The 13,125-nt window shown below is 35.1% G+C and overlaps 2 protein-coding genes and 1 non-coding gene across 6 annotated transcripts; 2 read left to right on the forward strand and 1 right to left on the reverse strand.

Annotated features, from left to right (window-relative positions):
- Positions 1 to 388: 388 nt before the first annotated feature.
- LOC107917771 (choline transporter protein 1) lies at positions 389 to 5,108 on the forward strand. Its single transcript, XM_016847073.2, has 10 exons — positions 389 to 733; positions 1,659 to 2,017; positions 2,123 to 2,268; positions 2,427 to 2,610; positions 2,742 to 2,815; positions 2,905 to 3,018; positions 3,174 to 3,530; positions 3,780 to 4,040; positions 4,381 to 4,608; positions 4,759 to 5,108. Exons 1-10 carry the CDS (start codon positions 549 to 551, stop codon positions 4,942 to 4,944), a joined length of 2,094 nt encoding a protein of 697 aa, XP_016702562.1. The 5' UTR covers positions 389 to 548; the 3' UTR covers positions 4,945 to 5,108.
- A 109-nt stretch (positions 5,109 to 5,217) lies between these two features.
- LOC107917772 (putative nuclear RNA export factor SDE5) lies at positions 5,218 to 11,442 on the reverse strand. Of its 4 annotated transcripts, none has more exons than XM_016847079.2 (14): positions 11,349 to 11,442; positions 10,035 to 10,134; positions 9,677 to 9,853; positions 8,784 to 9,370; positions 8,171 to 8,196; positions 7,875 to 7,952; positions 7,559 to 7,629; positions 7,165 to 7,418; positions 6,800 to 6,894; positions 6,521 to 6,577; positions 6,209 to 6,276; positions 6,018 to 6,121; positions 5,866 to 5,936; positions 5,218 to 5,592 (listed from the first exon to the last, which is right to left on the reverse strand). In XM_016847079.2, exons 3-14 carry the CDS (start codon positions 9,700 to 9,702, stop codon positions 5,452 to 5,454), a joined length of 1,578 nt encoding a protein of 525 aa, XP_016702568.2. In that variant the 5' UTR covers positions 9,703 to 9,853; positions 10,035 to 10,134; positions 11,349 to 11,442; the 3' UTR covers positions 5,218 to 5,451. The 4 variants fall into 4 exon arrangements, with proteins under 4 accessions (XP_016702568.2, XP_016702567.2, XP_016702564.2 ...); XM_016847078.2 differs by having other exon boundaries at positions 6,018 to 6,115; positions 7,165 to 7,430; XM_016847075.2 differs by having other exon boundaries at positions 7,165 to 7,430.
- A 71-nt stretch (positions 11,443 to 11,513) lies between these two features.
- On the forward strand, positions 11,514 to 12,908 carry LOC107917773 (uncharacterized). The gene is made up of 4 exons (XR_005909247.1): positions 11,514 to 11,690; positions 12,016 to 12,178; positions 12,320 to 12,397; positions 12,539 to 12,908. It is a non-coding gene; the product is annotated as an uncharacterized protein (transcript).
- The last annotated feature ends 217 nt before the right edge of the window (positions 12,909 to 13,125 follow it).

A 13,125-nucleotide genomic window follows, 5' to 3' on the forward strand; every position in this document is an offset into this window, starting at 1 on the left:
AGATATGTTTAAATTTTTGTTTTCTTATCTAAAATCATGATGAGTGACCAATGCACAATTTTTACAAATGAATGTTGAATTCTCCTAAATCTTAGCTAATGTGAAATTCGAGACCTTTGCAAAACTACCCTATATAGCTTGTATTGACTCTAGACAATCTCATAGAATTTGGATTTTTGCTTCAGTAAAAAGAATTGTAAGAGGTTTTCTTTTTATATGTAATCTTAAAAAATAAATTATTAATCAAACATGTTGATTACAGTAAGCTAAACAATCGCTTTCCAAGCCAAGCTAAGCCAACACCAAACAGAACCGTCCAAAATCTAAGCCAACCTGACACAGATTTCTCAAGATAGATCGTTGTCTTAAATGTAAAAAATGAAAACCCAAAAAGACACAACCTTTATTCTAAATCTAAAACCCTTTGTTCTCCTCCTACTTTAACACTTTCTAAGCTTCTACTCCACTCCAGTTCCCCCCAAAAGCCCTCCCTTTTCTCTTTCTCTCAGTCTCTCTGGAACTGTTGTTTAAATTCTAAGAAGAAAAGAATGAGGGGTCCTTTGGGGGCTGTACTAGAAAGGTATCCATTGAGTGATGGAACTACAGAAGATGGAGGGATCATTAGACACAACAGGAAATGTAGAGATGTTGCATTTCTTGTCATTTTTATAGCATTTTGGGTTGCTATGATCGTTAACTCTAGCTTTGGATTTAACCAAGGAAACCCATTAAGGTATTTAACTTCTTTTGTCTTTTGGTTTCCTTTTATTAAGCTTTACACACTTTTAGTTCTTGTTGAATCCCAAAATGGGTACCTTTTGTTTTGGTACGGATCGTTTGTTTTGGGATCCTTTTATGGTATGTTTTTTTATTTATTTACAGTAATAGCTCCAATGAGTCTCTTTATCTATTTATTTATTGTTAAGCAACATATCTTGCTTATTGTATTTTCACTTGTTATCATATTGTAGTTGTTGTTACTTTGTAAAAATTACTGCATTTTCATTTCGTTTTTTTTTCCTTGTTTCTTATGTTATTTGGTTGCCAAGAAAATTGGGGAAAATAATAGAAAAATGGCTGGCTGCCTGGCACATGGTTGGGATTTGCTTTCCCAATTAGATTAGAAGTCAGAACAAAATATGAAGTGTTTTCATTTGCTAGAAGCAGGGTTGGCTGATTGTCTTACTATTGGAATTATTCCCAATTTCCACTAAGATTTTAAGGGACTGGGATTTTGTGAAATATGATGACTTTTGAAGCCAGGCACAAGTAAAAACTAGACTTGAATTTTGTATGAATGGTTTTTGACTGCATCGTAGATCTTTACTACCGGTCACTGATTCTAGTTGTATGTTTATAGCTTTTGTTTGGAGTGACGATAACTGCGGTAGTGTCATTGGTATTCCTAGTATGTAATGGCCTTTCTAGATTACTACAACTTCCCTTGGGTGGGTATTAATGCTATCTTAGTTCTTATAGAGGTTATGCTTGCCTGGTGCCAATCATAAACTAATAAAAATCAGCTCTTTCCATTTCTTCGGGGCATCAATCAAAATGTTGCTGTTTGCCTTTATGTATTGTAGCTTAATTCAGTTTTACCTGCTCTGCTTTCTTACTTTGTTTTCATTCTACTTTTCTATGTTGGATGGCAATATCAGGCTTACATACGGGCTGGACTACAAAGGGAATGTATGTGGTGACAAGCATGCTCATCCTGGCCTTCATCAGCTGGAACTCAAGTATTGGTTGAATCCAAATCAGGTTTATCAAAGTGGTGTGAAGGATAGCCAATTCAAATTGTCTAATGCTCGGAGTATATGCTTGCTGGATTGCCCTACTCCATTAGAAGATTCACTAAGTTGGGTCTGTGATTATCCAGAGGGGGATATCCACCTCTCAATGGATGACTGGATCGATAGAAATTACGATTATTATGAAATTCTTACCCCGGGAATGAAAAATGCTTCTCTCCAACTTCAGGGTCCATGTTACCCAGTTATATTTCCAACTGTGAATGGTAGATAAACTGGAACTACTTGTTTTATAGTTTAATATTTATTTTCCCAAAGCATGTGTACATTTTCTTTTACCATCTCATGAATTATTATGTATGCTTTTTCAGTTTACTGGAGTTGCCAATATATTGCTCGTGCTTCAAATGCATCTTTGCGGCACTGGAAACAGATGGGTGGAGTGGATATTAAAGAAGATATCGTAGTAGATAAATCCATTCACAGTTTTATCAATTCTCGGTCATCTGTCTTAAAGGTTGAGCGCCTTTCCTGCAATACAATTTTGCTTATATGGGATGTCTCTTAATTATGTTGCCTATATCAACTTCATGCCTTTTAGAAAGTGTCATTTTCAGCTTTGTGAAATATTAATATACATGTCCAGAACTTAAAGTTAATCTCATGACTTTGCAGCGTTACATGGCTGATATCGGAAAGGCATGGCCTGTATTGATAGTTTGTGGTGGGCTATTGCCACTATTTCTTTCAGTTGTATGGCTGTTAATGATTCGCTATTTTGTTGCTGCAATGCCTTGGATCACGGTTGCCTTCTTTAACATTCTCATAATAACGGTTACAGTGTTTTACTACTTAAAAGGTTCGAAATATATCTCTTACCTCTTTGTCTTCTTCACTGTATGCCATATATTTCGTGTATGTATCTCAAATGGAAGGATAACTGCTATTTTCAATATGATGCTAAATTTGTCTTTTTCTTCTTGGTTTTAGCTGGATGGATTGGGAATGATGCCATCTCCCCTATCATTGGTGATCATGATCCATACATGCATGTTTTTGGACGGGTGGGTTATTGCTTTTGTCTTGATCAGAATGCTTTTATTATAATGGATATATTGGTTTTTGTTACATGCTAAACTTTTGTTTCTTTCAGGAACTAAACCATCTACGTGCTGCTGCGATTCTTATGACATTCGTTATGGTTCTTTCCATCCTAACATCAATAGCAATTGTTCGCCGTATCCTAATGGGAACATCAGTGCTAAAGGCAAGTATGCAAATGATTCAATCACTTAAGATGATTTGCTTTAGCATCAGCTAGTGCTGCTTAGAATTGCCATTTAAGACTTCCATTTTTAATTTTATTTTCATAAAAAAATCAAAGGAGCTAAAAAGTGGTATTATATTTCCAACTGTACACAGGTTGCTGCAAAGGTCATAGGTGAAGTCCAAGCACTGATAATTTTTCCAGTCATACCATATTCAATTCTAGCAATTTTTTACATGGTCTGGATATCAGCTGCCCTCCATCTGTTCAGTTCGGGTCAGGTCGTCCAGAATAATTGTAATACCAACTGCTGTGCTTACGATCTTCTGTCGGAAAAGGTGAACTGTGATCATTGTTGTGGTTATAGCATCCGTTACACCCCTCATATTGCTGTTGCCATCTTCTTCCACCTGTTTGGTTGTTACTGGGTTACAAAGTTTTTTATCGCGTGTTCTTCCACGGTGATTGCGGGTTCTGTTGCCTCTTACTATTGGACACGTGGTGAAACATCGGTAAGCTACTAAATCACAGCATAGTTTGTGAGGTGTACATGCTGTTTCCATGGGGAACCAAACAACTAATTTTTGCCATATTTCGAAGTAACATATCAATTACTTTGTATCTATTTGTTAGTAATTTAGTTGTGATATAAAGAATATGTTTCTAAGTTTGCACATTACATTAAGAATTTCTCTCCTTTTTTCTTTCCTTTTGAAGAAATTTATTCTTTCACTGATTATTTTTGTGGTTCGCTCTTGCAGTCGGAGGTTCCAGTTCTTCCTGTTTTTGACTCTATGAAGCGGCTTATAAGATACAGCCTTGGATCTGTGGCCCTTGGCTCGTTGATTGTATCCTTCGTGGAATCAATTCGTTTCATTCTTGAGTCATTTCGTCGGAAACTAAAAGTTACTGAAACTACACCTGATAGCTGGTTTGGAAAGATGGTATATCATACTTCACAGGGATGCTTAAGCTGTGTTGAGTGGACAATCAAATCAGTGAATCGAAATGCTTATATAATGGTAATCTTCTACAATGAGTTTCGAGAAAAACTAAAAATGTTCGTATACTATCCAAAAGCTTGTAGATTTTTCTTTGTATGGAAATGGGTACTTTTAAGAAAAATAAATAGTCGGAGCAACAAAGGATCTTGGCTATGCTCCAACATTAACTTACATAGTAGAAGGATCTATCATCCGTACACTTTTGTTCTTAACTGCAAATGTCACGCTCTCGTTTTTCTTTTTAACACATTGAAGACTTTCTAATAGGACGTATCATCTGGTTGCTGTTGGTACATTTTTTTTTTGTTGTCTGCCGATTCCGAATTTTATCTTAAATATTAATTTATTATTTTTGTAGATCGCAATAACAGGGAAAAGCTTCTGTAGATCTTCTGCAATTGCAACAGAATTGATCATGAATAATATCCTTAGATTAGTGAGGGTGAATGTGATTGGAGATGTTATCCTATTTCTTGGAAAGTTGTTTGTCAGCCTCTCGAGCGCTGTCTTTGGTTTCCTTGTGTTGGATACCCACAAGTATAGTTCTGGTCATAACAAATTATCCTCCCCATTGCTTCCTGTCCTGGTATGTTATCTATTCTTTCTTATTGTAATTCGTTTTGTAGGTGAGAGATTGACTTTTATACATGCGTGCACCACAAGCTAGCAAACATGTTAAGCTCTCTAATCATTAATGATGAGAATTGCTGCTTACATTATGTATTATTTTTGTCAGGTTTGCTGGACTCTTGGTTATGTAGTTGCAACTCTTTTCTTTGCCGTGGTGGAGATGTCGATTGATACCCTAATACTTTCCTTCTGCCAGGACTCAGAGGAGCACGAAGGGACGGCCCAATTTGCACCTCTCCTTCTCATGGAAACTCTCAATGAACAAAATGACATGCAGAGACTTACTCAATGATCTTATGGACTATAATTTTCTCACAGAATTCTTGAATCCTTATTATAATATGGTGTTCCTACATTCTCGTTCCCATTTTCATATCAATCCTTGTATATATTTAACGGCCATGACTACAAGGAAGTTTTTGTGTGAGAAATATATGTAGTTATATTTGTGGAAAACCAACAATTGGACAGTGGATACATCATTGTTTAGTTTTGTTACGTGGAAGAGGTGTTAAAATAGTAAGCCCGTGAAGAATCACCTTGAATTAACATGAAAACATTGCTATTTTCTGAGGAAGCAGACAACCCAGTTTCTATCAGCATCATGCTCACGACAAAAGGAACAAGAACAGTATAAAAGTTCAAAAATTGTCAATTTTATTTGGAATTTAAATGAAAACAAAAAAAACCAATGGCAAGTTTGTCTTTATGTTTCTTCAGGTGTTCGATCTTCTTCATTGGTTACTGCTGTAGTTTTGCCCTGTGTTGCTAAAAGCTTGAAATGATTTGAACTTTTTGTTTAGGAGGATCCCAGATTTGTCTGATTCTTCTTTGCGAAACTCAGGTTCTTCGGGTTGATTATATCAACTTGAATCAATATTATCCGGCCATTCTCTTCCTCCGTCCATTTAATGGATTCCTTCTCCAGCTGTCTCATTATCTGCAAAAGAATATTTTTCGGTGCTAGTTTCTTAACTCATAATGTAAATATGTATACACAAAATAGTGATAAATCAAAGCTCATTTGCAATATCAATGAGATCAAACAGAAGTTTGAACTTCAAGCGCATAACGCTTGGGATGTTTGTTTTGGGTTCAAGCTCATGCGGAGTTGGTGATTTTACCTTAGGTGAACTTTTTAATGGTGTTTTGTATCTAAATATCTTTAAACTTCAATAAATAAAAATTTTCTTTTAAAAATAAACAATCATACCAGTCGTCTTCGAGCTCCCTTTTTAGTATCTTCTTCAATGGTTCCCACTATAATCCTTAGATACTTAAAAGCTGGCAAGATGAGTAAATAAGAAGTTATGGCAGTTTACTTGTAAAATACAAAGACTAAAGAATAGAAGAGTGGTAACCTACTAGGGATGCCAGAAATAGATAATAAGTGGGTTCGGAGAAGACTAAGAGCTTCCTTTGGTTCGAAGTCACGCAAGTCAAGAGACATAATTTCTTCATCACTGCAACTGAATTCAAAAACTTGTGATGCAATTATCTGAAGCAACAGACAGCGATATTAGGGAATAGAAAAAGGAACTTCAGCATGCACCAACCTGGATTCAAGCATCTTTGCAGACGATTTTTCATCTGCCTCTCGGGCCCTTTTGTTAAAAAAGCGACCCTAGACATTCACCAAAAGAAATAAATTTATCAAGAATTACATCTACTGAAGAATATAATACTACTCTAAAAGCTTTTTCAGTTGGATACTAGGCGGAGTTGGCTCAATTATCTGAAAGGAGTTTGTATTTCAGACATGCATAGTTTTAATCTTATTAAACCACTTTTTTTTTCAGTTGAGAGAGTGTAAAAGACTGATATTAGAAAAAGAAAATTCTAAAGAGAGGCAAAGATCAGAATCATACTAGCTCCATGAGTTCGGTTGCTCTTGCCTTATCACCGCTAGTATATGCTTCAGCAGCCTGGAAGTTAACCAAGATTGTTAGCACTAATCACACATTCCAATTTAAAAATCATCCAATAGAAGCATTAGCACTTCTTCGGATTTTGCAAAAGATTAAGAACTTCCAAAACTTATGAGATGGCCTCAGACTTGCTTTACTAAACTTAGTTCTATCAAAAGTTTGTAGAAAAATATTCATAAGAGTCTATCTTCCAAAACTTTTGCAGATTAAACAACTTACAGATTTATAGTATTCTTTCATAGTCACCCAATACTCCTTCACAGCTTGACGTAAGGAATCATAAGTAATCTCATTGTCATCAGGCCAATCTTCCACTGCAGAAGAAACCAAGCACAAAAAGGTTATGCTAATCGAAAAAGTTGTCATAGGAATAACAGAGATGACGTAAAATCATACTATATAAAAATTAGGCTCCGAGGTTTCTATGGATTGATGTGATATCACATATCATCTTAAAGTATAAGAGTAGCTGTAGGCTGTTAAGGTATAATGAATTTCCCCTCAGGTGTATTTATATGAATATCATGCAGCCAAAAAAGTAACTATTCTATCGCAATACAAAAAGCATAGATAGAACTCTTTACCATCTTTCGGAACTTTCAGCATTTCTACTACAGTTGGAAAACTGATGTCTGTGTCCTTGAGAGGTTCGGTCACCAATTCACCAAGTGCCATTGATCTCCTTACCTCCCTAACTGCATTATTTCCTTTTGTTTCTTCCCCAGATCTTTCAGGGACAGTGAACAAGGCTTGCAAGATTTCTTTCCCCAGCGCGGCTTTATCTTGGTTTCCTCTTGGAGATCTTTTAGAATTTCTTATCATAGGTGCAGCTTCTTCACTGCAAAGGGTGCTAAGAATAATAGTGGCCCAATTAAAAATAAGAAACAACTTATGGCAACTTCCCAATGAACATCTTTGGTTCAGAAAATTATGAAATCCAACAATTCAACAAAACAAAATGAAACTGGAAAAACACACCTTTGAGAAAATTCTTTGGATTGCATTTTTTCTCGGATTAAAAAGGTTTGGTCCAGACAATTCCCTGTGATCTGTAGAAAGAATTATAGTGAAAGGATGAGCTCAAAAACATGTAACTTGCCAACAGGTAATAATTCCTCTAAACTGGAGGGCTTAATATGATACGTGACACACACAAAACCTGAAATATAAACATTTGTGCAATTCGATTGTAAAAAGAACCAGCAAGAATCTTCTGAATTTCAGAAGTTGATATTAATTTCTACTAGATACCATAAAAGAATTAGGTATTGAAATGGGCTAAACTTGGCCTCACCTTTTCAGCAGCTATACCAATAACATCATCAGATTTCTCTAGAGTTGAAGCTGACATGTCAAGCAGTTTGTCCATGCTCTATATAATCAATAAGCAAATTAATATCATCGACCAAGGTTAGGATGACAAATTAGTTATATATCAACAACAAGAAATTAAAATGAATGCAACATATAGGCTGAATAAGGTAAACAGTGAATGTTCTTTTCTTTCTTCAAAAGACATTGAGAGTCACAAATTCTGGTCTCTTGGGATAAAAAAGAAAATGCAGAACTCAAAGGGTATAAGCACTTCACCTTGTCCACATCAAATCCACAACAATCTGCAAATCAAATGAATGGCAGGATTAAACATATTATGAACTCAAATGGTAGCGACAATAAACAAAAACAAAGTATATAGTAGTTACAATCTCATGTATCTAACTAAAGAGAAAATTTTATCATAAATTGACTTCTTTATTTTTGAAGCTTCAAAAATTACCAGTTCCAAGGAGGAAAACTAAAAAAGTCAAGACCAGGGATCAAGAGATAGCAAAGATAAAGAAACCAAAAGAGGTAGAAAAGGCCTAGGATAAACTCCACAATCAATGTAATAAAAGGAACAAACCACTGATATATAAACATATAAAGAATGAAGAAGAAAACTCATGCCAAATAACAAAAACTTAGTATCACATAAATGATGATGAGATAAAAAAAACTTGGGACTGAAGAAATTTAATTCAGATACTGTCATCTGCCTACATTCAATCCACTTAAAATGTCAAAGCAATGATAAGATAGCAAAGTCTTAATAAAGTCCGATATGGTCACACTTAAACTTATGCCTCCAGTTAAAGATAAGATAGCAATTTGCACTATAAGAGAAGTAAACAACTCAAGGACTAAAGGAAGGTAGTAGATTTACCAAGTACTTCTTGAATTACGGACTTGTCGAGTTGAAATCCATCTCCTAGCATCTCAAACAGAAATTTCTCAAGATCACCATTTGTGGTGTTGTTCCTAGTTGTCCTGCATGATGGAGCTTCTTCATTCCATATCAAAGATGCCGGGAATTCCTTTGAATCAATTTTCACTGGTTTGGTAGTATCGGGGGAGTCCATTCTTGATGGCCTTGGTTTAACATAGTTTTTCCCTATCAGACTGGAAACACTGCCCATTGATACAGAACCTCTTTTTGACTTTAATGCTTCACTGTTGAGATTGGAAGATGTATATTTTGGAGACGCTGCAGTTTCACTTTCCCATCCAGACAACAATTTCACGGATGTTGTATTTGCACCAGCAGACTTATTTTCATAAGTATCAACTGCTTCTTTCGAAGTCCTTCCATTATTTCTTGCATAAAGAATATCGGCAGTAATGCTGACATTCCCTTTTGCCTCGTAATAAGCAGTAGCTATGTCCTCAAGAGAAAACTTTGAACCAAAGGCATCAAGCAGCTCTTTGAGTGCCGCTTCATTGGGATTTGAAGAGATTGAAACTCCTTTCATTCTGAAAACAGGGGAAAAGGAAAAACAATATAAAAGTCTTGATAAACACACAGGATATTGAAGGAAGACAAATACAATGGTGTATTATAAACAAATCATGTTAAATGGTTGAGAAATAAATACTCAAAAAAAAAGCAAAAAATGGCTAATTTAGCCGAAAACCGAAAACTAATAAAAGCGATGATATCCATGCCAGATTTGCAATTCCTTTTCAGGTTTTGAACCAACTATTTCTTTCCTTTACTGCCAAATTTGTTCTATTGTATTGAAATCATTAAAAAGAATTGATATAACATACAACTTTTACCTTATGAGGTCGAAACGGCAGTTCATCTCAGTTCACATTCCGCATCACATAAGAACAACAATCGGGGACCCATGACCATGGGTGCAGTTTGAAAGACAGTCTAGCAAATCAGGTAACTATGCTACAAATTATATCAACAGCATAACAATTTTCTTGATGACTGATTGATCTTTGTCCCTATCAAGAGAGATTCAAATGAAAACATTCAAATATCAACCAACTAGTAATCAAGAAATAACCAACAATGATTTCGGAACATTATTTCCAGTGGCAAATATGATTGTAATTGTAAGCTCTGAACAGGGAACTAAAAGCAAATGCCAAACCATGTTTAATTGCAATAACATACAACTTTTACCTTATGAGGTCGAAACGGCAGTTCATCTCAATTCACATTCCGCATCACATAAGAACAACAATCAGGGACCCATGACCGAGGGTGCAGTTTGAAAGACAGCCTAGCAAATCAGGTAACTATGTTACAAATTATATCAACAGCATAACAATTTTCTTGATGACTGATTGATCTATGTCCCTATCAAGAGAGATTCAAATGAGAACATTCAAATATCAACCGACTAGTAATCAAGAAATAACCAACAATGGTTTCGGAACATTATTTCCAGTGGCAAATGTGATTGTGATTGTAAGCTCTGAACAGGGAACTAAAAGCAATGCCAAACCATGTTTAATTGCAATGGCAAATGAAAATGCCAAACTTAGCCATATCTGTAAGTTTCATTATGATGTGTTCTACAATTTTATACCTTTACCTCTAATTTCTCAACTAAACAGCAAGTCTTTTACATGTAAAATTAAAAGCTATGGTAATTTTAAAAAAGAAATGTGCTTTATTTGATAATAAAACATCTTTATTTTACAGAATACTGATAAAAACAGTTTTCTTGATGACTGATTGATCTATGTCCCTATCAAGAGAGATTCAAATGAGAACATTCAAATATCAACCGACTAGTAATCAAGAAATAACCAACAATGGTTTCGGAACATTATTTCCAGTGGCAAATGTGATTGTGATTGTAAGCTCTGAACAGGGAACTAAAAGCAATGCCAAACCATGTTTAATTGCAATGGCAAATGAAAATGCCAAACTTAGCCATATCTGTAAGTTTCATTATGATGTGTTCTACAATTTTATACCTTTACCTCTAATTTCTCAACTAAACAGCAAGTCTTTTACATGTAAAATTAAAAGCTATGGTAATTTTAAAAAAGAAATGTGCTTTATTTGATAATAAAACATCTTTATTTTACAGAATACTGATAAAAACAGTACAACACAAAAAAAGAAAGCAATGAGATTACTTTTCTTTCTCTTTTATGTTTTCTTTCCACTTTCTCAATAACCAAACAGAAGAATAGACAACAAATAGGAATGACCAACAAATCCACACTCAAATGAACAAAAACAAAAACAAAAAGGTCACCTTTTTATTGGCTATTCATTGTCCACCGGTTTCTCAGAAACAAAACATATAATCAAAACTCAAAACTAACAATAACAGGAAACAAAGAGGAAATTAGGTTGATCATTGAGGTAAAGCAGTTACTTTATCAACATTTTAAGTCATAATGAAAGATTAAGAGATTAACACTGAAGACTAAGTGAATGCATGAGGGGGGGGGGGGATTGAGAGAGGCATTGGCTTACTTGAAAGTAAATTTCGCCTCTTTTCTTGTAAAGCTATTTTCTTTTCAAATAAAAATGGGAAAATTTTGAGGGCGTATTTATATAATTACTGACGTCATTAAATAAATAAATCCATAGAAAAATGCAAACGTTGCCAATTGTCATTTTTTTGGATGAGAGGTAAAGATTTTCCACGCGATGTTGAAGAGCATGGGCAACACTCGCTTTAAACCCCTTTTTCAGCCAGTTCTCCTTACTGCTTGCCACTGTAAAACCCTAAAACACCCAAAAGCAAAAATTCTACGACTTTACCAAGAAAAAAGTGTGAAAAAGCTTTCAGTTTTCAGCTTAGCTTCTTCAAAGGTAATCTTTTTTCCCTTTTTTATTTATGGTAATTGACATTTTTTTCAGGGGTTGGTTTTTGGAAGCTTTTTTTTTTAGTTTATTTCAATTGTTTTTAGAACTTAGGTTCTGATTGATTTTCTTAATAGAAACTGCAGCTTGAAAGTGTTTGATTTTACTAAATGGTTTCTAAGCTAACAATCTTTGTCACTTAACATCCATCTTATTGCACAATGACAATTAAAAGGCCTCGTGTCAAATGCATTAGCGTGCTACTCGTACCCTTGTTCATTCGGATTCGGGTGTGTGTTGGATTCGATTATATTAAACTTCTTAATTTTTTCAGGATTATACCCGATTTAATGGGTTCTTTAAGATAAATGAAGGGCCTAGGTATATCATAATTGGCGTCCCTACTTACACTGATGTAGAAAGGCCTATTTTCAGATGCCTCATCACTCAAATAGGAGCTTATAAGGGAGTTGTTGATTTTCTTGGATTGCATAATGGTAGCATATGAATTTGGTAGAAAGAGAGACTATGTGAAGAATTTAACATTCTGAATCTTCACTGTTTGTTGGACTTGTCAACAATGATTCTTTTTGTATCTAGATTGATGTTATGATAATTTGTTTAATTGGTTTTTGCAGCTATGGGAACCCGAGGAGTTATCGGAGATAAATGGTCTATGAGGATTCTCTGGGGGTGTGCAATTGGAAGTGCAGTCGGTATGTCATCTTGACCTTTTGCATGAAAAGAGTTATATGATTGGTGAATCACTTTTTTGTTGAATTATTTTCACTCTTGAATTATAAACTTCATCTTGTTTCCTTGTTCTTGCTGGTAATTCGCAATTAGTTCTTGTGTAGCCCTGTATATGGTTGCTGTAGAAAGACAAAACAGAACAGAGATCAAATGATGGCAGAAAGTTTAAAGGCCATGGAATCAGAAGGTAGTGGTGAGCGAGTTTGAACATTGACATGTTTAAATGTTCATAGGTTACTTATAACAAACTTGCTAATGAGCTTCCCCAACACTTCCTTGTGTTCTTACCTTTTGTGTGGAAGTCTTGTGATGTGTGGGTTGCAAAGATTTTTTTTCACCTATGGTAAATGGTAATAATTTGTTTGTTGTTGAGTTTCAATGGATGAATATCTAAGACTGATGATGAATGTTCCGCTTTGAGAACGAAAAATAAATGATCATCTGCCCCCTTTGTTGGGCTATTGATCTTTTGCATCTTGGTATTGCATAGAATTGTTAGAAACTCTCAAAGAATACAAACTCGTAATGTGGCAATGAAAATAAAAACCAGTATCTTTTGAGATGATCCTATCTCACTGTCTGTATTCATTTGAGCTCGTTCTTAGCCACAGCCTCAAACCATTAGTAAATGCCAGAACTGTGTCCTGCAGTCCCCCATGGATGAAGTTGTCTTCCTCCTAGGAGAGTTTAA

Source organism: Gossypium hirsutum, chromosome D01, assembly GCF_007990345.1.
Source record: "Gossypium hirsutum isolate 1008001.06 chromosome D01, Gossypium_hirsutum_v2.1, whole genome shotgun sequence".
In the NCBI taxonomy this organism is placed as follows: Eukaryota; Viridiplantae; Streptophyta; class Magnoliopsida; order Malvales; family Malvaceae; genus Gossypium; species Gossypium hirsutum.

Bases quoted from the DNA above. Each gene is read 5' to 3' on its own strand.
- LOC107917772 (XM_016847075.2), bottom strand. From the start codon at position 9,702: ATGAACTGCCGTTTCGACCTCATAAG. The intron at 6,277-6,520 runs GTATGATTCTGA...GTGAATGTCTAG, and splicing joins CAACCGAACTCATGGAGCTA to GGTCGCTTTTTTAACAAAAG. The intron at 6,122-6,208 runs GTTGGTGCATGC...TTTTGAATTCAG, and splicing joins GCAAAGATGCTTGAATCCAG to TTGCAGTGATGAAGAAATTA.
- LOC107917771 (XM_016847073.2), top strand. From the start codon at position 549: ATGAGGGGTCCTTTGGGGGCTGTACTAGAAAGGTATCCATTGAGTGAT. The intron at 3,531-3,779 runs GTAAGCTACTAA...TCGCTCTTGCAG, and splicing joins GGACACGTGGTGAAACATCG to TCGGAGGTTCCAGTTCTTCC. The intron at 4,609-4,758 runs GTATGTTATCTA...TATTTTTGTCAG, and splicing joins CCCCATTGCTTCCTGTCCTG to GTTTGCTGGACTCTTGGTTA.